Source organism: Rhodnius prolixus, unplaced genomic scaffold (assembly GCF_049639745.1).
Source record: "Rhodnius prolixus isolate KJV_2025 unplaced genomic scaffold, Rpr scaffold_2, whole genome shotgun sequence".
Taxonomy (NCBI): domain Eukaryota; kingdom Metazoa; phylum Arthropoda; class Insecta; order Hemiptera; family Reduviidae; genus Rhodnius; species Rhodnius prolixus.
The window spans coordinates 10,926,543-10,950,534 of NW_027411592.1; the positions used below are offsets into that span (position 1 = coordinate 10,926,543).

Below are 23,992 nucleotides of genomic sequence, written 5' to 3' on the forward strand. Positions count from 1 at the left end.
ACTAATCGCTCTTTATAACTGGACGCTCTTTATAACTGAACGCTCCTTATAACTGAACGCTCTTTATAACTGAACGCTCCTTGTATGATTGGTTAATAAACTGAATGGCCAAAAAATTACTCACCAACCCATTCTTAAACAAAACTTTAAACAGAAATTTACGGGAAAGATCAGGTTCCATGGTGATGCCAAAAAGAAATTTAGAGTTCCAGATTCTTGTGAATTCTTTACACCCCGTTATTTTTAATGGTTTGTTTGTTGATAAATCTAGTTTTTCTGAAGTTCCTGCAGGAACCATTTCTTCTAATATCTCTTGATATCTTCTTGCTTTTTGAGGCCTTTTTCTACTATATTAGAGAAGCCTCGTTTTTGTTAATCCGATGAAGTATACTGTAACGAAGTAACTTTGGCGCCATCTCTTGAAATAAGATAGAACCTCTAGTTTACTAGGGAGCCGCTAGAAGGAGCTAGGAGGAGGCCTAGAAGAAACTAGTAAGATCTGGTATGCCTAGAATATACAGCGAGCTTCTAGCAGATTCCAGAACATTCTACGGGAATATAAAACGCGAAAGAGCGGCTATAGATACTCAGTCGAGTGCAGTCCAGTCTGATAGTAGTCTTTATTGTGAATTTATGTAATAAGTGTTTTAACAGTGAACTGTTTTGATTTTAGAATTAGTTCAGCAAATAGTCGTGTTGTTAGTAAATGTTATTAACTGTGCTGTGTAAGAAATTAGTTTTGTAAAAAAGTTTAACATGTTTTATCATTTACTAACCGTCTTATTAACTAGTGGAAGTCACTAGTAGCATTTTTCTTAAAATAGAATAGAGGAAGATTTCTACAATAGAAAATAGAATAAGGCACACTTCCCTGAGATTAATAATTATATCTAAATATTAATATCTGTATCGAAATAGTTGCTGGTAATAAAAAACTATCAAATATACATTGGAAAAATTTACGTTTTTGAAAGGTATTTATTGATTGACATTCTAAACATCACATTTTTTCCAGCAATAGCTTTCATTCGGGAAAGCTATACCCATTTCTCCTCAGGAATTGCCTGTAATAAGCATTTCCCCCTGTTGTTCTATATAAAACTTATGATCTGCATAAGTGCCATTGGCTTATAAGTTTAGCGAAAATCGTTAAAGTTTTTTCGAGACTACAAAAAATCGATTCAGTGAAATCGATAATTCTTTCCGGTGAAAACTAAGAAATAAAATTTGTGCATGATTCTCTTACTTAAGAGGAAGTAGCGAAAAAAATTTATAGTTAAAAAAGAAAAGTCTTTATTCATAAATAAAACATAGAAAGACGAAAATTTTAAAAATGGGCGGTTCTAAATTTTATTAATTTTTTTATTTAATGTATTTATAAAAATTTAGATACTTTTTGTACATAAATAAATAGTTAATACAGTCGTCAGGGGGTGAATTAACAATATCAATCATATTTATTTTTTGTAATAAATAAAACATGAATATATACTTAAAATATAGACTGCGAGTAAAATATCAGCTTTATGTTAGAAAGTACGAGACATCTCTTTCAAAAATTACCTTTCACAATATTCAAGCGATATTGCATTGGCTGTGCTTTTTTCTTTTAGAGATACCCAGAACATTGTTACATAAAGGTGATATCTTACTGACTGCCGTAAGGAACCCCCTCGAAGCAATCATTATTTCCTCGTATGAGCAGTCACAGTTATCGTAGAGGATTGTTAGACGCAATTTCGCCCTTTTTTCACGAGCTCAACATTGACATCTTTTAAAACTTTCTTCATTTCTTTGCTGTTCACTGCTCTGTTCTTCTTCACAGGTCTCTTCTTTCTTCAAATCCACCTGAATTTGTGCTAAACTTTTACCAGCTGTTTCTGCAGCGTAAATCCAAATAAGAATTGCACCAGCCAATGAGAATATACAATATATCCAAAAGTTGAAATAAAGGCCAATATTATTAGTGACTGGTTGATAGATTTTCAAATTTACAAAACTAGCAGCAGCCGCTGTAACCTCAGAGATGCCACCACCAAGTGCCCGAGTATTTGACGGGAATAATTCGGCTTGCAGCGTTTGCACCAGTGGACCTAAACCTATTAAAACAGGTAGAAAAGTTTATTAAGAAATCAAAATGGCAGACTGAATTAGTATGTTCAACAAATATTTTATGCAACAAAAAGAAACAAATGCCTGACGTTTCCTGCTCTTAAATTCAAACACCATCTGATGCGAATATTGGAGAAGGCTAAACTCGACAGTGGTAGCCTTTCGAAGGTTAACGAAGCAAATGGACATTAGCCATACTGCTTTTTGGATTGTTTAAAGCTCATTGGAAAGTTGAAAAAAATATTAGAAAAATGAGTTCCTCATGTTTGGCAAAAAATTTTTACATTTTGAGGATCACTTTTCACTGTAATTGCTCAAAAAAAATGTCAAGAAGGATTAAAGCAGGGCCTTTGTTTTTGTGGAAGAAACAACCAAGAATGGCGCTAACCACGAACTCATGTTTTACCTCCTTTTCTGGGTTCCTAACCATTAACGGTTGCAATCTGGAGCCAGATTGGTTCTGAAGTTATAATTCTGTCTTCCCATTCTTTCTTGTTTAGGAATCCATGCGTTGTATTTTACGGAAGACAGAATCTATCCAAGTGCAGTTTCTTCCCAAAGGAGCCTCTAGCTCTAATTTAGATTAAGCAGGGCCCCTTACGATACTTGTAGCGACCCAAGAAAATGCAGTGGTAAAGGAGAAAAAGGTTTAAACTTATCTAAATAAATGCATTTTTTAAATTTATAACTTCCCTTCTTAAAATTAATTAATATAAAATTCAAGCAAGACTTAGCTTGAGTGCATAGTGCACTGGATTTCTACCCGAATATTTCTGGCTCAACTGCAGCGGCTGGAACTTAGATTTTATCTTCTTTGAAACATCTTACAGTTCAAATGATGGGCACTGTTGTCTACAACGAGAGAATACTGTCCGCAAGCCGAAAGTGACGCATCTTAAATTTAAGAAAAGTCTTTGATTACGAGTGTTGGAGATTTTTGGCCTGAATGAGTCTGCCCCTTCGATTTTCTTTGCATATAAGAATTCTAGTGACAACTCGAACCAATGACAAAATTACCGATCAATGACAATGCACATCGCAGAAGAAAGTAAAGGGTTTTACTAAGGTTACTAGATGTTCTTCGAACAATCAATTGGTAATGTTGACCATTAATTCCTTGAACTTACAAAACCGTAAATAGTGGTGATGTATGTAGTAACGCAGAGGGAATATTTCTGTAACAGCGCAACAATGCAAGAAATCGGAAATCTCAGAAATGTAGTTAATAATGTTTCCCTTGACATTTCAAAGAAAGCTAATAAAACTAAATAGTAAAAAGGAAAACGTTTGAGTCTTTAAAGACGTTTTTCTGATGGCCCTTAAACGGAAAATCACTTTGTGTTGTCTGTGATTTTCTTTTTTTCGCTTTCCTTGAATTATTTAATGAATTCCTACTAACCTATATCTGAAAAGAAGCAAAATCCAACAAGTCCAGCGTACAAGGCCCACGAGTATGGATTCACATCTATTTTTAGTGAACTATACATGAAGTAATACAGGCCGAGCAAAAAATGTGATACTGCACATCCAAACGAGGACCACAAGAGTAGTGTGCGTCGTCCAAACAGATCGGACAGAAATGCCGAGAGTACGGCGATTAAAGTTAGCAGAGTGCCCAGAGCAATGGTCAGCTGATCTTTGGTGAACAATCCGCCAGAACTTTCTGCAAACGTTTCCGTGGCGTAGTTGACCAAGGAAGGCATGCCGGTCATGAATCTAGTTATGCACACCACCTACCTTCAACAATCAACAAACAAACACATATTAACTTTAATTAAAAACAATAAGTATTTAGGTAAGTATTCTAAAAATTAGATCTCAACATCGGGTAATAACAGTCTAGATTAACTCTCGCATGAATTTTATAGTATTTCACAAAGAGCTAATTCGCCCTGACGGATCTAAAAAATATTTACTAATTCCAGATCTTTAGAAAAGGTTGTTCTTTTCTTGGGGAATAAGTTAGAAAAGTTGGACATAGTTTTTCCATTAGTTCTTTCCTTAATTTGCATATTATTTTAATTTCCCTTTTAACAATACTGTTTTTCCTTTTTTCATAATTTTCATTTACTTTACATTAATCCTCGAAAGAAAGAAAAACACCAAATACTGTTTTCTGATTTGAGTTTAGTCCCTAAATGTCCATTTTAGGTCTAGTGAGCTAGAAAAAAAAGCGTTTTTCATAAATAAGACAGTTACTCAAACCGCCGGAAATCAAAACCAGAATAAGCACTGCCAGAGATATCGGCCAAAAAACACACTTTGCTGGTCTTTCTAGCTAATATTTCCAATTTTTCCTTCATTTTTGAAGCTCTATTTAAAAATTGGTCCTAGTTCTGTTTTATTTTTCAGTTAATTTAGATTTTCTCTCGAAAACGGCTCCTACTACCTTTTTAAGAGAAATGAGAAGTGTGTAGCACCAATAACTCCAGCGTTTATATGTCTATTCATTTATAAGTTTTATAAGTTCATATTTTTTAATTTAAGGCACATCAACATCTGAAGATATTGGTGCCCGAAGCAGTACTAGAGTACTGCCGGCCTTCGTTACACTGTTCTTTCACAACCGGACAGTGAGCTGTAAGAAGCTCCTGGAAAAAGAGAAAATCAGCAGCTGGATTCGAACCTGGGATTAACCACTGAGCTAATTGCTTCCCACTATTATTTATTTATTAATACTATTATTAATATTTTTCTTTACACTATTCAAGCACTCCAGCTAAGGCTGGAACAGTAGTAGAAAACGTGTGCTCTTTCTATATGTATATTTATATATTCAATAAATTAAAAGTTTACTAAATGTTCTTTGTCAGCAGGGTGTTGTTGAATTTATAGTTCATTTTATCAGAGTAGCTGTATCTAAGTAGTTCTTTTTACTTAAATTATATGTATCTGTTCTTTATATATTGTTATTCTATATTTTAATTATTTTCCAGTAATTCAGGATTTAATTGTTCTTAATTTTTAATTTAAGATTACTTAATTTTTGTAAAATGTTGTACATGTGCAGGACAGCCTCCTTGCCACAAGATGTATTCTTCTTTAGGCAAATAAAATATAATATTATTACAATAATACTATTATTATTACAAGGTACAGCGGAAATACCTAACCTGTACTAGGAAAAAAGCTTTCCGATCTTTCTTCGTGGCAAACAAATCTTTCCATCCGCCTTTATTAGACATATCTTCGTTCACAGCTTTCTTGAGTTCTTCAAACTCATCTTTAGTATCCCTGTAGGAGCGACACCATGCTAACGATGCAGCTGCATCATCATCTTTGCCTTTCATCAGTAGATAGTACGGTGATTCAGGTACATTAAAGAAAACGATAGCGAATAGAATGGCCGCCGCTAGACAGATGGCTATATATTCGTCTAATGCCAACAATTTTCCAGCGATATACACATATAGAATGCCCAGATACCAGGTGGTCTGGAAATGACCGCTGAGTTGACCTCTAATTTCCGGCTCCGAGATTTCGGCAATATACATTGGCGCCACAGTGAACACAGTGCCGATGGCCAGTCCTTGGAGCATGCGCACAAATGTCAGCATTTCCCATGACCATGAAAACAGCACCAACATCCAGCTGACCAAGATCATCGGACTCGTGCCTAATAGTACCTTCTTTCGGCCATATCTGTCAACAAAATTATTTTTACTAAATTATAATTGTTTAATAGTATAACTACGCTATTATTTAATTAAAAAAAATATAGGCTAGTTCTACTTATACAACACGTCACTGCAGAGTGACATCACTATTAAATTATTATTGCTGGGAAATCGCAAAAATAGTTAAAGACATTTCTTTTGCAATTGAAGATAATCTGATTTGGAGATTTTGATAGCGCGAATAAGATCAAATTTCATGAGAGTATCCCAAATTTGGTATAAACTGAAGTTTCCGGGAATTTTTGATTTTTGGGATTCTTTATTCACATACACACTCACTCTCAAACGAACAGACTACGTTCTACAAAACAACTGTTTTCGATCAAAAAGGAAAAAAATCAAAAAAATCCAAATATTGAAAAATTTGGCGACTTCGCAATTCCATTCTGGCTGAGTGGTAGACAAAGGAAGTCCAGCTAAGAGATCAGATTATGGATTTATGGAATGGTCACCTCCCATCCGTCAGCCCTTTTCTCTTTCTAAGGATCCTCGAAAGTGATCAAGTCTTAGGACAAGATATGTCTTCCCTGGTGCCAGAGAGTGGTTACCCCAACCAGCCGTCTTCCCGAATTCCTTAGATTTCCCCAGACCTTTTAGAGGTGTACTTTACAGGTAACACTGTCCACAAGTCACTGAGCTTTAAGAAAGAGAAAATTTAAAAGCTGGGAACTGGATTCAAAACTGGGATCTCGGCGTGGGAATCCAGTATGCTAACCACTTAGCTGATTCGTTCCCACTAAACATCGCTGACATTAAATTTTTTTATTACAATAACTTAATATTATTTTCGTTTCATTATTGATAATTTCCTATTTATTAAATTACTAAGAGATAAGATGTATGATCGACTTGAGGCAATAAATTTAGTAAAAAGTACAAGTTAGTGAAAACGTTAAAATTGTAACTTGGAAATCTGAATTAAGGAAAAATCTTTTTAAATTAAGAGTAAACAAGGCTACCCCTGTAAAGTTTAGAGGATGCCAATGTGCTTACTGTTCTGTATTGCGGGCTACTATACTCACTGAGTGAAGGAGTTTAAATGCAGTCTATAACAAATAAACTAACTTTTAACCAAACTAAACCGTTTTTAAACTAATTAGACAACAATTTTCGGCCATTTAAGTGCAACCAATTTGTTTAATACTTATTTCAAATTTGTTTTTTTTCTTCTTGCCTGCAACAAAAATTTGAGAAATCGTAAATCGCAGTAACTTTTAATTTCATTAGGTTTGCAGTGCTGGCTAATATCTTTTATGTCAGCCGTCGTAGCATCTGTTTTTATTGCATCTCTGACCGGTCTCGGACTTTTCAGATTTCGACTTCACTTTTTTGCATTACAGTTTTTAGAATACACTTTGATTTAAAATCTAAAATTTGAAAATTTCATGTTTTGGAATCACAGCCATTATGGATCTTATCGAAGATGTTTCGATATATTTCTTTCAATTAGAGAAAATTCCAAAAGTCCAATAAATGTATTCTGAAAAAAATTGCATTTCTGGTGTATCGATTTTTGGTTAAGTAATCTTTACAGGCTTAACTCAAAACAACTAACAAACAAAGCCAATGACTTTCAAACATTAAATTTAATATTAAACATTTAACATTTAATTTAACAATAAGCATAATCAATAAAGAGGCCCGATAAAAGCGTTTTCAATCAAAGGAATCTAAAAAATAAGAATACTACGTCACAAAACACGATGACAGTATAATGGACAAGATGGTTGTTTATACTTCTGTAAGAATGGCATTTAAATGTTCAACTTCGTGAGAAAATTCAAATAAAATGATGTAACAACAAATCTTAATGGAAGGGGACGGAAATTGTAAGGGGGAAAATAAATTGTTGAATGAAAAGATACTCAATTTCAAGGAATATTCTCACTGAACGACTAAATGACTATGTTAAGGACTTGTTTAAGTAATAGTAGTGATATGTTTCTAATGTCACGAAGCAAAGGACAATATATGATATAATTAGTATTCAAGTGTTCAGAATTTTAATTAAAGATGTCGCCTCTCGTGACACGCGAGACAGTGTCGTCCAAATATCCGTAAGCAACTATTACAGTTGATCAAGACTAGTCAGTATGAATATAGGCTTAATTTACGGTCCAACGAGTTTCCAGTAAAGACAGGATGATCTTTGGCTAATTAGACTCTCGCATCAACCTAGGTTGAGTTATATTTAATAATCATCAATGGCAATTTCAGCCTTTGAAAAAGATTATCCAGGAGTTGGGAACACTGGAGGCCGCAGGTTACGGACTGGTTACAAAGTGACTAGTTCGATTACAAGAAGATTTGGAAATATGCTGTTCAGTGTGCAGTGTTTCGAAGAAGCGATAAATTTTAAAACACCTTAGTTGGAATTTTTACGTATATAAACTACATCTGGCAGGAAATTAGAAACAGAATCAGAATTTAGGCATCAATACGATCAGAATTTAAGCATCAATATGATCAGAATTTAGGCATCAATATGATCAGAATTTAGGCATCAATACGATCAGAATTTAGGCATCAATACGATCAGAATTTAGGCATCAATACGATCAGAATTTAGGCATCAATACGATCAGAATTTAGGCATCAATATGATCAGAATTTAGGCATCAATATGATCAGAATTTAGGCATCAATATGATCAGAATTTAGGCATCAATACGATCAGAATTTAGGCAACAATAAGATCAGAATTTAGGCATCAATATGATCAGAATTTAAGCATCAATATGATCAGAATTTAGGCATCAATATGATCAGAATTTAGGCATCAATACGATCAGAATTTAGGCATCAATATGATCAGAATTTAGGCATCAATATGATCAGAATTTAGGCATCAATACGATCAGAATTTAGGCATCAATACGATCAGAATTTAGGCATCAATACGATCAGAATTTAGGCATCAATACGATCAGAATTTAGGCATCAATATGATCAGAATTTAGGCATCAATAAGATCATTTCAACACTCTCCTCAGCCAAGTCTTAACTTAAAAATTCATATTTAACAAACTAAAAGAATTAATAACGTGCGTCAAATTATTATAGAAAAATGATATTAACTGATATTTATGTTACAGTTAGATTGTCAAGTATGTTACATGAAGTAATATCACAATAATTCAAAAATATTAAATAATAATCGATGCTGATAAAAACAATTAAAAAAATGAAAAAATAACACGTATTTGGAAATAAACAAAATAGAATTTCAAATAAAATATTTCCTCTGACGATCGATGGTGACGATCGAAAGGAAACTGAAATGTCTTTAATAAAAAGTAGTAAAACATAAAATTACCATCTGAGACTAATTCATGAGCAAAAAACGGATCTTACAAACTGTATGCAACTACATAATAATAATTACATTTCTCTGAAAAGGCACAATAGTCGAACACTTAACCACTCCCATCTCTCTTAGAAATGCTCTTGCATACATTTTTCTGGGAAAATATTATTCATCTAGATTATGTATGCAAAAGAAAAGCGAAGGAACAATTTTTTTTTTTTTTTAAAAATATCACAAAATTGTTGCAGTAATCGACTGATTTCACCATAAGTCTTAATATTAGGTTCACTGGTGGCACCTAGATCAAAAACTACATTTAGACTTAGCTATTTTCCGTTTTTAGACTATGGTGCAGACACATGTACGGGCGGACAGACCAATTTAGAAAAACAACTTTTCCTTTACTACACTCGCCATTGTTATATGATAAAATTAATATAATTCAAGGTTATAAAAGTATTGTATGACAGAAATTAGAAGAAAAACTGCTTATCTTGTTAATAAATCAGTTTCAGAATAATTGGGATTTTCATTCTATTTTTTCCCCAACTTATAGCTAAAAGATTTTAATCAAATTGAAATTGCTAAAAGATTAATTCCCCCCCCCCCCCAAGAAATGGTCGAGATTTGTGAAAGTTAATTGTTTGATCTTATCAAACTAGTTATGTATCGATTAAATAAATCCAAACAAATTCTAAATATTCTAAGCCATCCATATGAATGCCCAATGGTTAGTGGATGTCTGCATAGAAATAGATAACGTTATTTATCTATTCACAATAAACGTTATCGCCAATAATACATATTATAATTCTGTCAAACTTAAAATAATTTACAGCCTCATTTTTTTAACATTTATTTTATTTAAACTTTTGACCAAAGTTTGTAATTTTTAACAGAAATGGCTCTAATGATTTTACTTGAATTTTGTAAACTGATCTTCCATATCTGTGACATTTATGCGAAACATTTTCCAATGAAGATTCATTTAAGGTACTTTCTGGGAGAAGGAAGGATCCAAACTTTCGACTTAAGGGTCATTTTAATGTAATTTACGCCCTTATCACCTTGGAATATTAAAATAAGTTAAATTAGTCGATAAATTTTTCAAGTTTTAACCAAAATGATTGGCTGAAAGTACCACTTTATTTAATGTATTATTTATTTATTTTTGTTCAATTTTTATTGAATTATAATAATCATAATAAAAGTCGATTTTTGTAAGCACCACAAACTCATACAAAACATCGGTTTATTCTGTTACCTATCGGCCAGCAATCCGCTTGGTATGGGGGCGGCTAAACAACCGACTTCCACCACTGACACTAACCAGGACACCACCTCCTTGCTGATGTATAGATCACTTCCTTCTGTAGACATTCTCATAGTGAGAGGCTCCATCCAAGCGAAACATGTGCCTGAGGCCATTACACTTAGATTGCCTGGTAAAAAATATTAAAAATCAATAATATTAAACAGTGATTAATTTTCTGTGGGGAAAAAAAACATGAAAACTGTTGGAAATTGTAAGTTTTGAAAAGTTAAATAAGACTAGCTGCAGTTGCAGATTCGTTGCAGATTCACCACAGGATCGCAGAAAGATCTCCTGAGTTTTTGGTCAAAGGAAAATACGAAGAAATTCTCTTTATGTGTTAGAAGGAGATTTGAAACGTTTGGTTACCAGCCTCTAAGTCAGAATAAGAAGTACAGGTCCTTAACAAGATCGCCATGCTTCCTCAAATAACTAAAACAAATTTTTTTTTAATGAAAACTAAATCAGATGACAAAGAAAGATTTTGGCCAATTTTAGTCATCTGACTTTCGACTAACATTGTTGATTGTTGTTCATCATTTTTGGTGACTGATTTATTGTGTCAGAACATATTTTCAACATGACTGAAATTGGCAATAATCTTTCTTCCTTCTTGATTAATGAATTAGGTAATTTGTAGACTCTGCTTCAACTCTGAATTCCTAAAAAGATTGGACTTTGACCAACAGAATTAAATCAAATTCATACATTTGCATTCCAGTAGAAGACAGCCAGCAGCTGTATAAACTTAAATACAGCTGAGTTGTGTCAAAATTAAATTAAGGAAAAATATACTGTTAATTTGGAAATATAGCCAGGAAAATTTTACAATCTCTAAATTACAAGCATTAAATGGATTTTCACTTTTCTGAAATCGTTTCTAAACTTTGTTCTTACGGTTTTTTCTAAATTTTGTTTGTACCACATTCATGTAGGATCTATTACTTTTGTTTAAATAAATATTCTAAAAAAATTTGTTTTAGAGGATTCTGGGTAGCGGTAAGATTAGATGGAAAAGAGTCATTTCAAAGTAATGGCTGTTTCACGATCTTGGAACTGTAAAAATTAAATATGGTTGAAGATTCCGAGTAAGAAAAATGTATTAAAAGTGTTCAGACCAAATTGCTTTTAAAGATGTTCGATTGGGAATTTAAATCTATCATTTCCTAAAACAGTTTTCTGTTCGTATTTCTATCAGAAAATTGAAAACTGTTCCCATTCAGAGGTGTTCGTTAGAAAACAAAATGTTAGCAGCAAGTTGTTTTGTAAAAGATACATTGCTAACATTTCCTTTAAAATGAAGAACATATCTTCGTTTTTAAGTGTAATTTTTTGTGCAATAATGCAGATCAATAACAATAGAAGAATTACCGTGACTCAGTCCACTCTAATGAAATATAATAATGTCGGTGACAACGGGCGGAAGTTCCTAATTGGTGACAAAAGGGTTGATTCCGTACCCAAGGTACCTCAGTCAGAGAAATATGAAGTTATGTAGGCACAAACCTTGCTGTTAACACTTTCCTAATAAATAAAAAGTAGTCCAACACACAGGTTTCGAACTAGAGAGCTCTCTCTCACTAGACATCACTCTTGACTACTTCACGAAAGCCACTAAATGTGCATTACGGAGTTGCGTGGCGAGGATTCATGCATTAACAACAAGATTTTCGAAGGAAAGCAATCACAAACGTAAAACAAATAATAAAAACCTAAAAAAAATCTGAATCTTCTACGCGAGTTAGTGTATCATTCTCAACTATAAATATCGCCATTAAATAGAGTATAAAATAAAAATCAGGGCTAGAAAAGAAATGTTCCCTTTCCTGTATAGTTATTTATTGGATACTGCTTTGGAATGGAAAATAAAATAAGATTCCTGGCTTTTGTTAAGGAAACAAATCTTCCTGAAATTTCAATCTCTTTATCATTTCAATTTCCAATAGCAGGCTATTTTTTTTTCTTGAACTTGAACGTATTTTTCTTTTAAATCGAATTTGTTCTTCAACTTATTTATAAATTTTACCATTTCCGTCTTATGGACTATTGATGTTCGCATCAGGAAATAATGTTTTAATTTCTGTTTTTGATCCAAAATTACTGCGAGTTTTTTTGGAACAATTATTTGAGTTAATGAACGAGCAAAATAAGTTGGTTTTTTGTTTTACGGTATTTACCGTGTTTTAGGAACCTCAACGATTTTCTTTATATTTCTTCAACGATTTCTTATTTTTATAACTTTTTTCCGAATAAATCCAGGCAAAATTTATTACAATTTAGCGAGCTGTACATTTATTGCTCACTTCAATCTTTTCTTTAATGTTTTGTACTTTGCTCGATTAAATATAGAACCTTCGTAACTTAGTTCCCTTGATTGGCATAGACATGGGCACTCATCAATGGCTAATGTAATACGGTGTTGTGCTTCCGGAGATCAATGTGATTCTGTAGTGGTTTTACTCAATTATGGTTAAAATCTTACGTCAACAATAGCGGATGTTGTCACTGCCTTTTCCTTTGGGTTATCATTATGTGATTTTATATTTTGTTTAAGTTATCTGTGGCCATTTCTGTAATTAATTGAATAACGGCTATCCTATGTGTACTTTCTCCAAAATTTTTCATTCGTAGTATTTTGTTCGGCTCTTAATAACAAATACTAACGATTATAACAGCAGAAATCAAAGCAAGAATAACGGGCACCTAGTAGATGCCTGTTTGCGGTTCAAAAGATTCTGCAAATCAAGGATTTATCTCGCAAGGCGAAAATTCTAGCCTTAAAAACTATTATTAGTCCAATAATCACTTATACTAGCGAAGCCTGGATGTTGATCTAAGAGATTATAGGATATGGAAAAGCAGTGAATTACTCGTATTATGAATTTTGAAGGTCACCATACATTTTAGTACCATCTTTGGCTACAATATATTTTTACAATATGTTTTTATTACTTTTTTCCATTGCTATTTATTTTATTTTTGTTCGCTTAATATTTCCGATAATGAATTTAGCTTCTTCTAGATTATAGGTTCTCTATTTCTGCAAGTGACTTACAAGAGAATTGCTGTAGATAACAAAAATCACGTTAAACATAAATCATTATTCTCACCTTCTCACCCTTTGTTACTTTCTCATTAAATGAAAAAGATATTACGTATATTTAAACATCGTCTTAAGCCCAGTAAAGATGTTAAATGTACTATATATTAACACGGTTCACATCATTAAAACTGTCCGGTAGGACAGTTGTATAAGGGTTGATCATCAAAAACTGCACGGAAAAGCGTAACGTTGAAAAACACCCAACTTTGACAATTTTTTTCTCTTTTTCTATAAAAGATAAAATTCCCAAATTTTCTTTAAAATATAGGGCAAATCCTCCTTTATAACTGTAATTTTTTTGCAACAACCTAGATCTAATAGGTATCGAGAAAAAAGTTGCCAAAAATGAGCAAAAACGGCATTTTCAGAAAATGTTCTTGTTCTTGTTCTTCTTGTTCTTGTTCTTCTTGTTGTTCTTCTTGTTGTTACCTTTTTTGTAAACAACGTAGCGCCTAAACGCTGGAACCGATTTTCATGAATGAGGTGTCATTCGATTCGGAATTTTATGTAGATGTGCCTTTTGGGGGTCTCGACGCTGTACATCGAATGGGAGAGGAGTTAGCCCCCTTTATGTAAGGCCCCCTTCAAAATTATTATTACTAATTACTCTGTAAATCTTGGCCCGATTTTGATAAAATTTGGTAGGATGATAGGGTTAGGGCTCCCCTACGTAACATTAAAGCGGCGATCAGCTCTTACACTTGTTAAGAGGAAGTATAACAATCGTTTCAAATTATCGACACGTGAACCGATTTTCATGAATGAAGTGTCATTGGAATCGAAATTTTGTACAGATTTGCACTTTAAAAGCCTCGACGCTGTGCCTCATAAGGAGGGGAGTTTGCCCCACCCAAATAAGGCCCTTTCTAAAACTATTACTACCAATATTTATATAACGCTTAGTCCGATTTTGATAAAATTCAGCTCAAATAAGTGGTTAAAGCTCCTCTACGTGGCTGTGAAGTGCTATCATGCTCTTGCACCTACTAAGAGGAATTACTGCAATCGTTTAAATTATCAATGAGTGAACAGATTTAAATCAATGAATTGTCGTTCGATTAAAAAATCTTTGCCTCTTTGCTTTTTAGGGAGAAGTACTGCTATCATAGTTTATTTTTCTTTCTCCTCTTAATTAATAGGAAGTACTGAAATCGCAGTTTTATTTTGTTACTTAAGTACAAATACCTTCCTATTTTATTCAAAACGTTTTCTCAAAAAAAATTTGTTATTGAGGATGGTTTGGGCACCGCAACTATAATCATTCTTTAAAAAAACCTCTCCAGTGGTAGTTACGGTTCCGACTTAACACCTTATCAGGTTATAATGATAGAATTGCTTATTCCAAATTTTAAAAAAATCTGTAAAGCAGATATGTAACTTTGCAAAATAGAAAAAAAGAAAAATCTATCCAAAAGGTACAAAAAGTACTCGCTGATTTGTGTACCTTTTGGCGTTCAATCAACCCTTATACTTAACATTTTAAACTGTAAGTTTTTGTTAAGGATATTTATAACATTCGCACAACATTGTTACCAAAATATCTTCTTACGTTTGAAGAAAATCAAGTAAATAGGCATTTGATAGCCTTTATTAATGGTACGATAGTTTCCAATTTCCTTGTAGATCACACCAGTTGCGGATACTCCGAAGTCCGCAATGCTGTGAAAAACAATAGGTAACTTTTCCAAGATAACTTGCTTCAATGATTGGTCATCGACTTGATTTTTCTTTTGGTAACCATTTGATTTGAAAGTTATTATTTTGTAATCAGCTGTTTGGCCAACTCTGGTATATCTTAATAAACAGTGAGGATGCCATTAACTGGGTGTAAATTGCATAATGAGTTCATCAAGAGAAAGTTGTGTCCATGTGTCATTCTGGTTGTCTTTACTTTGCCTCGCGATAAAAATGAAAACTATAGCGAGAATAAAAGCCTAGATTGTTTAACGAAAAGAAATTTATAAACCTCTATCTTATCTACATTATGAATTTGTCTGATTTACATCTTGTAAACAGATGTAATAGTAGAAATTTTATACAAACATTTCAACAGTAAAAACGGCAAAAGTTCTTCGTCCTCTGTTTAATGAACTCATCTAGTTCAGAACGACAGCCTATTAATTCTATCTTGAAGCTTTTTAACTCACATTTTTTTTTCCAAATATCAAATCTTTTGAAGCTCGATTACTTCTAATTACATCTAATTATTTAAACCATACTTTAGAGGGAAGCTTACACCGACCTATTCACAAAGTTTAGAGAACATCGTAGAAGATTTTTTTCTAGAAAATTGTGGGTAAATCGTATTCAGTACAGAGAGCTATTTTCATTTGAGGAATGTTATCAACACATTCGCCATAATAGTGTCTAAGTGATAGGAGATGATATAAGTGTATCCAGGCTCTCTCACAGTCGTGCCATTTACATATTCTTCGACAAATATTTCCAATAAAAGTTTTAAACACACTAAGTGCAATCAGTATACAAAGTTTCTAGTAGTTTTATTCTTAAGTATTTTTAAATTACTAAAAAGTTCATAAATATGCTACTTAAGGAATTGGTAATAAATAGCAGTAAAAGCCAAGCGCTTTCGAAACGAATGGCATTGTGTTCGCACCATCATTCATTTGTTTTACTCCATTCAAAGCAGATCCGAAATTATAGGCATTTGTTCTTATACAGAAATTGTAAGTACCATCTTTTTAACTTTCTACTCATAAAAATGACCAAAAAGGAGTTCAAAACGAAAAAATGTCCAAATAAAAATTCAGCAATCGATCTTAAGACGTTCCCCAAAAATCCGATTTTGAGCCACCTGCATATTCTGTTCGAACTTAAAATCAGAACCATTGGCTAATTATCTACAATATACGGTTTAGGGTGCATTTGCTGCAATACCTTCATAATTTAGAACATTTTTAGATAGGATAGGTACAAACTGCCACAGGTGATAGTCGAGAACAAAGAAGTTTTTAATGATATTAAGAATGCAATATCATTAAACGGAATTTAAGAGCGGATATGATGTCGTCTACAACACGTACAGGATCTGAATTAATGTGAACTCAAAGAAACTCGATCTTGAAATTTGCAGAACCAATGTATAATAATAGTGGAGATTTAGCTTCTGTTTGAATTAGTTGTTTAGAATGCGCCATTGTTTGGCGGTTGCCTTAATAGATGTTCATTTTGTAGTTTATTAAAAGCTGCACGAACATTTAATAGATTCAGTTTGTTCAAGCGAAAAAAATTATATCTTTTTATTTTCTATCCCTCTCTCTCGATAGTCTTCGTGGTTGCAGGTCACGTGTTATAACAACAATGTAGTATTATACTATTTAAAATGAACTTCTTGACGACACTGAGTTGGTACTCCATGGACTACTTTCATGAAAGACTTTGTAATTTCAATAACTAAATTACCCTGACTTGGGAACTCATTTCATTTTCTTGATTCCACCCTTTAAGGGAATCCACCCTCTCTTTTTATAAGAAGAAGATATCAGCAATTTCTCTGTTTCTTGTCACCATTACACCAGGCTTGTTCAACCAGGGAGCTGGAAAGCCCTTAGGGTTCTGGAAGATCCACTAGCCTTGCCAAAATTAGGTTTAGGAAACAATCCTTAACGATGACAATACCGTTTCTTCCTGCTAGAGATATAATTGCCAAGGTAACACAAATTGAAATATCTGTTCCCTGAAGAAGAGGCTAGATTGTTCCACCGTCTTCTGAAGTCTTTTATTTGAACGTTAGGAGAAACTGGTTTCAAGCAGCTATGACTGATAATAAGATTAGGATTTTTTCAGAGATGCTATTAGTAAACTAATTACAACCTATTTACCAACATGTGTTACTCTTAACATCCATATTTACATAATTAGATAATGTGTTAAATGTGGACTGTCTAAGATGCTGTTTAATTACAGTTTTTAATTAAAATTTATATCCAATTTAGTTTCTTATGGTCAATAATAGCCTCTAGCTTCGAATCACTTATTCCTTTCTAACCTTCAATTTCTTATAATATATTTACTCTGTTGCTTTTGATGTGACTTAGTTTTATTTGCAAGTAAGTACTAAGACTCATCCACAGGCATGTCTTGTCGTTTTTAAGCTGCTTTGGGAGATGAACCAGAGATTTTATTTGCAAATGTATTCTGAAAATGGAGCATGCCCCTCAATTGAGGAAATAACTTTATGCATACAACATTTTGAGGTCTGAGGATCTGAATTTGATCACAAATATTGATGAAGAACCGCTCTACGCCATCCTTAATCTACTATACGAGCCAATTTCCTATAAGATCAATTATTACGTGATAACTTTTGTTAAAGTTAAAAAAAGTTTGCAAGATATCTAACAAATTAATGACTGGTGCGTTTTATTCTTAATACTAAAATAGAACTATCATTAGTACAGCTGATGTAAGTAATAGATGAACAGTTTTTAAAGAGAAAGAAGTAAAAACCAAAATCTATTTAGATGTGGTCCAGAAGAAGCCATGCCACCATCTTCTGATGTTAAAATGTCGAATTAGATAACAATGAAAACTGGTTTTCTAAAAACATTACCATAAACAGGACCTTTAAGAGGTGATTAGTAGTTCAAAACTGAACAATACCCAATCCAAACAATCACGAACGATTCTGTTAGTGACCTTATGGAGAGAGCCCAAAATCCTACAACACAGGTACCTAACTGGAGACCTTGAATCTGATCTCACGTCCCAAACTGAGTCAGAGATCAATCGGATACCCTCTTCCTCCTCACAAAAGGTCTAATATGGAGAGCCCATTATATAAAGATGTCTTGTGAAATCTCCATCCCCAGGCAGAAATCCAACCTAATTTGGTTTTCATTTTTTATAGATAAAGAAGAAAAATGGTCAAAATAACGTGTTACTAGCTGCAGCTTCTTCTTGCAGTTTTTGACGACCATCCCTAAAACAACTGTCCAACCAATGGTTACAATTAATAAGAATGGTATATCTAATTAATTGAATAATCTGTATTGGAAAGAGAAGAAACCCTTCGCCTTCCAGAACCCTAAACAGTTTATACAGCTTCCCTATTGTGACGGTGTAAGCGGCATCGTGAATGTGCGTAGATTTGTTATAAATACAGATAGTTTTATTGTGCGTAGATGTGATGATCAGAATTCGTTTGTTTAACTGAGAGATACGTAATTGCTCCCCACCAAGTATCTCTGCAGCCAAGGTTTGTATTGTGTGAATAATAGAGTTGTCTTTGTAATTGTGTTTGTGTTGTTAAGCTGTGATTCCTGCAGGGGACGAAATGCCTTAGAGATATTTCAAGTTCAAAGACTATCAATCTATTGGCAGAGCCTCTGTTCCAAAAAGCTCTCTTGATAATCTAAAATTTCCTAAGTGGGTACCTTTTAAATTTGGACATAATCCTAATAAGCCTATAATTATGATTTTAAATGTTCATAGAATATTTATTTCTAATACAGTTCTGAAGGAGCTGTGACGATTCCCTTAGGAAGCAAAATATATTGGGTTTTTATTATTCTGAACATCTAAAATGTTGAAAATGTCTACCTTTCCAGTAAATTTCCAAAAAAGTTTAAATTAAATAAACCGCAACAAAAGAAAGTCATGCGAACGTTTATGTCACCCGGAAGTAAGTCACAAAACAAAAACTACGTTTTTGTACCCAGAAAACGTCAAAACATGCACTTCCTGTGAAAAAATTAAAAACCGAAACACTAAATATTTTCAAGAAGAATGAATTCTCATCGCAAATCAACGTTTAAGTTTAGATAATAAGTTAGAATTACTTGGTAATTTCTTTATTATTTCAGGCAGGCTGATTTATAAGATAGGTTGATGATTAGAAATTGTGGTCAGAGGAAGACGATAGTTATTCACTCTTTAATACAAATTTCTCATGTTAAAGCATTAAGTAAAATCTAAGAATAAAACATCGGAAATCAAACTAAGTACCACAATTTATCTTATCTTTTCGGTCTAATTGATCGGCTACTATCAGTACCCGACTGAAAGTAACAAAGAACTTTAAAGAACCATCCGATAAACCATCCAGTTTATTCCATTATGAAATTTTTTACTGATAAGACCTTTTTTGATTGGCAAGAAAATATCAATGAACTGATTGTTGATTGTAAACAAATCATTGAAAAACAACTTTCTACTTTTTTTCTATAGAACAGTTCCCGTTTTGTTAAACTAATCTTTAATTTCTTTGTTCTGTTCAGCCTCTGATGACGCATTCCTTGGTAGAATAGAAATAAGTAACAAGATAAGCGATAAAATGGTCATATTACCCAGATTTCAATGGGTACATTAAAGTACCCAAGGTTGATACCATTGAAGTCTATTGTTTCTTCCGGCGCGTTTATCTTTACAGTATCCAACGTCAGATTTATTTTCACGGTAAGAAGATATTAACGATCAAGGTCTTAGATATTATTTATTAATATTTTATTTATGAGTAAGTTTAATATATTTTTTATTTAAATAGAATTATTATTTCTCAAAAGTGGAACAAAATTTTGAAATTTTGAAGAAAATGGTGCTTAAAATGAATAGATTTTTCAGTATTTTGGGATTGTCTCAAAAAAAGACTCTACAACTTTTGTTTGAAACATTTCTGTTGGAATATTCGCTTAAGGGTATAATCATCGAAAGAAAATAGCCTCTTCTGCAATCTTCTCATTCAGGAAAAGTTTGTTTTCCACTTACATCAGCTGTACTAATGATATTATTAGGAATAAAACGCATCAATCATTAATTTGTAAGATACCACGAAAACCTTTTTAACAATTTTGTCACGTAATAAATTATCTTAAAGGAAATTGACTCGTATAGTAGATTAAGGATAGCGTAGAGCGGTTCTTCATCAATATTTGTGATCAAATTCACAACTTCAGGATCCTTAGACCTCAAAATGTTGTGTAGCCTTTGCATAAAGTTATTTCCTCAATTCAGGTGATTGCCAATAAAAAGCATGCTCCATTTTCAGAATACAAATGAAACCTCTGGTTCGTCTCCCAAAGCAGCTTAACAACGTCAAGAACAGGGTTTAAGATTGAATCACAATTTAGCCCGAACACCAAATTGAGTGGAAATATTTAAATTTTAAAATTACACGATCATAATTCGTATACGAACGTCTGGATAAAAATGTATGCATCAAAGATTTCGATGAAACCAAATTAGAGATCGAACGATGAGATAATTTTTCACAACTAAATCTTAGTTTTTAGATTAAAAATAGATTCTCTGAGATTAACAACCCAAATTCTCATTTCTTCTGATATTTCAATGTACAATGAACAGTTTTACAAACTGTTTACAGAAAATGTAAGCAGGAAGCTGGTGAAATAGTACCAGAAAGTCTTGCCAAAGTAAAAACCAGAATTTATTACTGATTTCTTCTCGATAAAATAATTTATTTAATATATTGTCTTAACAATTCCTTTTTAGATTTGGCGGAAATGTATGCAGTTTCCTGTTTCAATTCAAATAACTTAATTTCACCTAATTCTCTTGTTTTTAAAATTAGCGTCTTCCTTTAAGAAATTAAAAACTAAAAGCGTATAACAAAGAAATTTTTTTTTAAAGTTTTGGTCCACTTTGAAAGTGGCTACAACCTCTTCAAGATCCAGGCTGATCAAAAATGTAATGCCGATTATTTCTTAAGGACATTACGCCCAAATAAAGATCAGGTATCGTGCGCGAGGCGTTCAGCAAATACCTTTTATTGACCGTTAAATAAAATTGAAGGCCTAGACCGGGAATCGAACACAGCACCACTTTAGCATAGCTTTTCGAGCCCGTCTGTAGTCGCGGCGCCAAAAGAGATTTAGCGGCTAATTTGGAGAAAAATATACGCGGAAAAAAAATGCGTGAAATGAAAACTACTCGATTGGAATCATTTTTTTTTTTGGAGGAGTTTAAGAGAAAATGGAGAAGATTTATGTAAAAACTCATTCGACATTAGTAAATTGACACTTACGATTGGCTAATCTTTGCCTAAAAGTTCATACTCGGTTCCTACGTTGACATCTAAACCAAATATCAAATTTAAAAAGTTTTGAGATTTCGTTTATGAGTTAAGCTAAACACTCCGCGCAAACCATTAGTCAGTCTGACTTACATACCCAGTTACAGATCAATTCGAAAAAGTCACTCATTTGCACTCAGAGGATCGTCAAAACGGCTATTTCCGGAATAGATTTGATATCTACAATTTGAAAATGGCCACAATACTTCTCTTTGTAAAAAATGAATAAATATATTTTGTTCGGATGTTTTTAAATTAATAATATTTGTTGGCCTTATTAATAAAAAGATGCTGACTGGACAAACAAATAAACAAAAAAAGAAAATACTTACACGCTAACGAAGCAAAATATTGCCTAAGATGTGCCCGGTTGACCATATCAACGTTGTCTCGTAATAACCAAAAGAAAATTCTCAGTGTCTGTACCAAGTGTAAGTACATGAATGTCCAGCACAAAAATGAAAATGCTACAACATGCCCTGAGGCGGAATACGGCCAGTTTGGCTCAGTATAGAGTGACTGTCGCCAGGGAGCGCTACTAAAATGTTGTTCCCTTATCTATGAATGAATATTTGTCATGACGACACACAAACACTCACAAAACGTAAATCATAGGTGTTTGCAGGTATTTCTGTGTTCGTATGTGTTCTCGCTTGTATTTTATTCTCACGTTTGTTTGTGTATCATCGTCAGTAATAAAACAAAACAAAAAAATAAATAAAATAAATGCCCTAACAATAAAACTACTAGATGGTGTTCACATTAACGTTTGTCCATTTTTCCCACATTTTCATGACGGAAGTAAATTATTTTCTTGTAATTGGCTCAGTATATTGTAATATTTAGAGCTAAATAAATCATATAGTTTGAAGACTTTGATGCAATCCATTATTTATTTCTATTTCATCAATTGTACGGACTATAATTTTTGATTTCTTTCAAAATTACTTAAAACTAAAACATTAGTAAATCGCTTCGACAATTTTTAAAAGACTAAAAATTGAGCCGTTTATTTTGAAAGTGGGTCAAATCCATTTTTGAAAAAATGAAGATAATGGTAATTATAGATAAAACTTAGTATGAACTTTTTATCTGTAAACAATTTAGAGTAAAAAAAAATCAGAATCCTAATATTTGGGAGATTGAAGTTTTAGCTCTTAACAATATTGTAAATATGTTTAATTTAAAAATGGTGCAAGTCCATCTTAGGTTGAAATTGTACAGCAAAATTTAACTCCGGTTATACAGCAACCGGTGAAGCAAATGTGATGGTTTAACATCATGTCTTATCTATCCATCTTTGATATTGGTAATCGGTGATTGTACAATATTTCATAAAATATTATTATTATTTAATAATAATAAGTACATCTTAATTTTGTGTTTCGATAATAACATCAACATCCGGAAATTTTAGTACTATTGGCAACACTCTGAAAAACTGTAAATTGTATAACATTCGACTTATATTATCGACTATCATAGTAAGTTGTGTTGTTTTGTCTCTCGGTGTACGAAAAAAAGTTTCATTATTTGAAAAATTTTAACGGATTGTGGTTTATTTTATAAAAAGAAAAAATGGCTGAAACCGATTACAACGGTAATTATAACTCTGATGCATCTGAAAGTGAATTTGGTAGGTAACAAATATAAAATAAAAATGCTTTTCTGGGTAATAACGCCATTTCAATAAAATCCTCATTTGCAAGTAATTTTATTATGTTTGTAGAAATAAGACCCATGACAATCGGTAATAAAAGAAGAATCTTGGAATCAGAATCTGAATTCGGACTAAAATGATTTAAAAAAGAAGAAGAATAGTGGAACTATTGATTAGTATTTTGTTTTTATTGTTAAAAAAAGACTGATACGACTGAAATATTATCAATTTAAATCAATAATTATAATAAATCTTTATTTTTCATAGCCAGCACTATAAACACTATTGGATTATAAACTTATATTATCTAACACCACAAAAAACAAAAAAATATGTCTATTAATATTTACCAATATTTTTAAATTTATTGAACCGCAAAACCTTAAATATCTCGAAATAACAAAAAATGGACTTGCCCCACTTTCAAAATAAACGGCACAATTCTTAAAGATCACGTACTATTCAATAAATAAGAATATAGAAATTTTCGAATATGGTCTTCCGAAATATGGCTCCTTGCTCATAACCAAAACTGGCTAGAAAGCTGCGTATCTCATCCTAGGGGAATATCCAGAATCTTGCAGAGACTTCACTGACCTGGGTAACTGGTAGAAGAGTTAAGTACTACTACACTTAATGGAGTGCATTTACAAATTACATCTAAAACTGTCTAACAAAGGCTTTCCTGGAGGTGCGGAGCATGAAGCTAGAGCGGTCGAACTACGCTGCATTCACATGGTTTGCAAAATACTAAACTATGAGTGTAATGCG

At 32.8% G+C, this 23,992-nt stretch overlaps 2 protein-coding genes across 10 annotated transcripts in view; one reads left to right on the forward strand and one right to left on the reverse strand.

The window, feature by feature from the left end:
• Positions 1-23,992, forward strand: part of LOC141450413 (uncharacterized) — a 645,025-nt gene that overhangs the window by 294,265 nt on the left and 326,768 nt on the right. The gene's annotated exons all lie outside the window — the stretch shown is intronic.
• Positions 1,270-22,096, reverse strand: LOC141450416 (putative metabolite transport protein YwtG). Its single transcript, XM_074120848.1, has 5 exons — positions 21,894-22,096; positions 10,361-10,538; positions 5,226-5,754; positions 3,512-3,845; positions 1,270-2,099 (listed from the first exon to the last, which is right to left on the reverse strand). The coding sequence occupies exons 1-5, from the start codon at positions 22,000-22,002 to the stop codon at positions 1,759-1,761; spliced, it is 1,491 nt and encodes a 496-aa protein (XP_073976949.1). The 5' UTR covers positions 22,003-22,096; the 3' UTR covers positions 1,270-1,758.

Excerpts from the sequence above, each read along its gene's own strand:
- LOC141450416 (XM_074120848.1), bottom strand. The coding sequence starts at position 22,002 with ATGTACTTACACTTGGTACAGACACTGAGAATTTTCTTTTGGTTATTA. Across the intron at positions 3,846-5,225 it reads AAGCTTTTTTCCTAGTACAG|GTGGTGTGCATAACTAGATT; the intron begins GTTAGGTATTTC and ends TGTTGAAGGTAG. Across the intron at positions 2,100-3,511 it reads TTGCTTCTTTTCAGATATAG|GTTTAGGTCCACTGGTGCAA; the intron begins GTTAGTAGGAAT and ends CTGTTTTAATAG.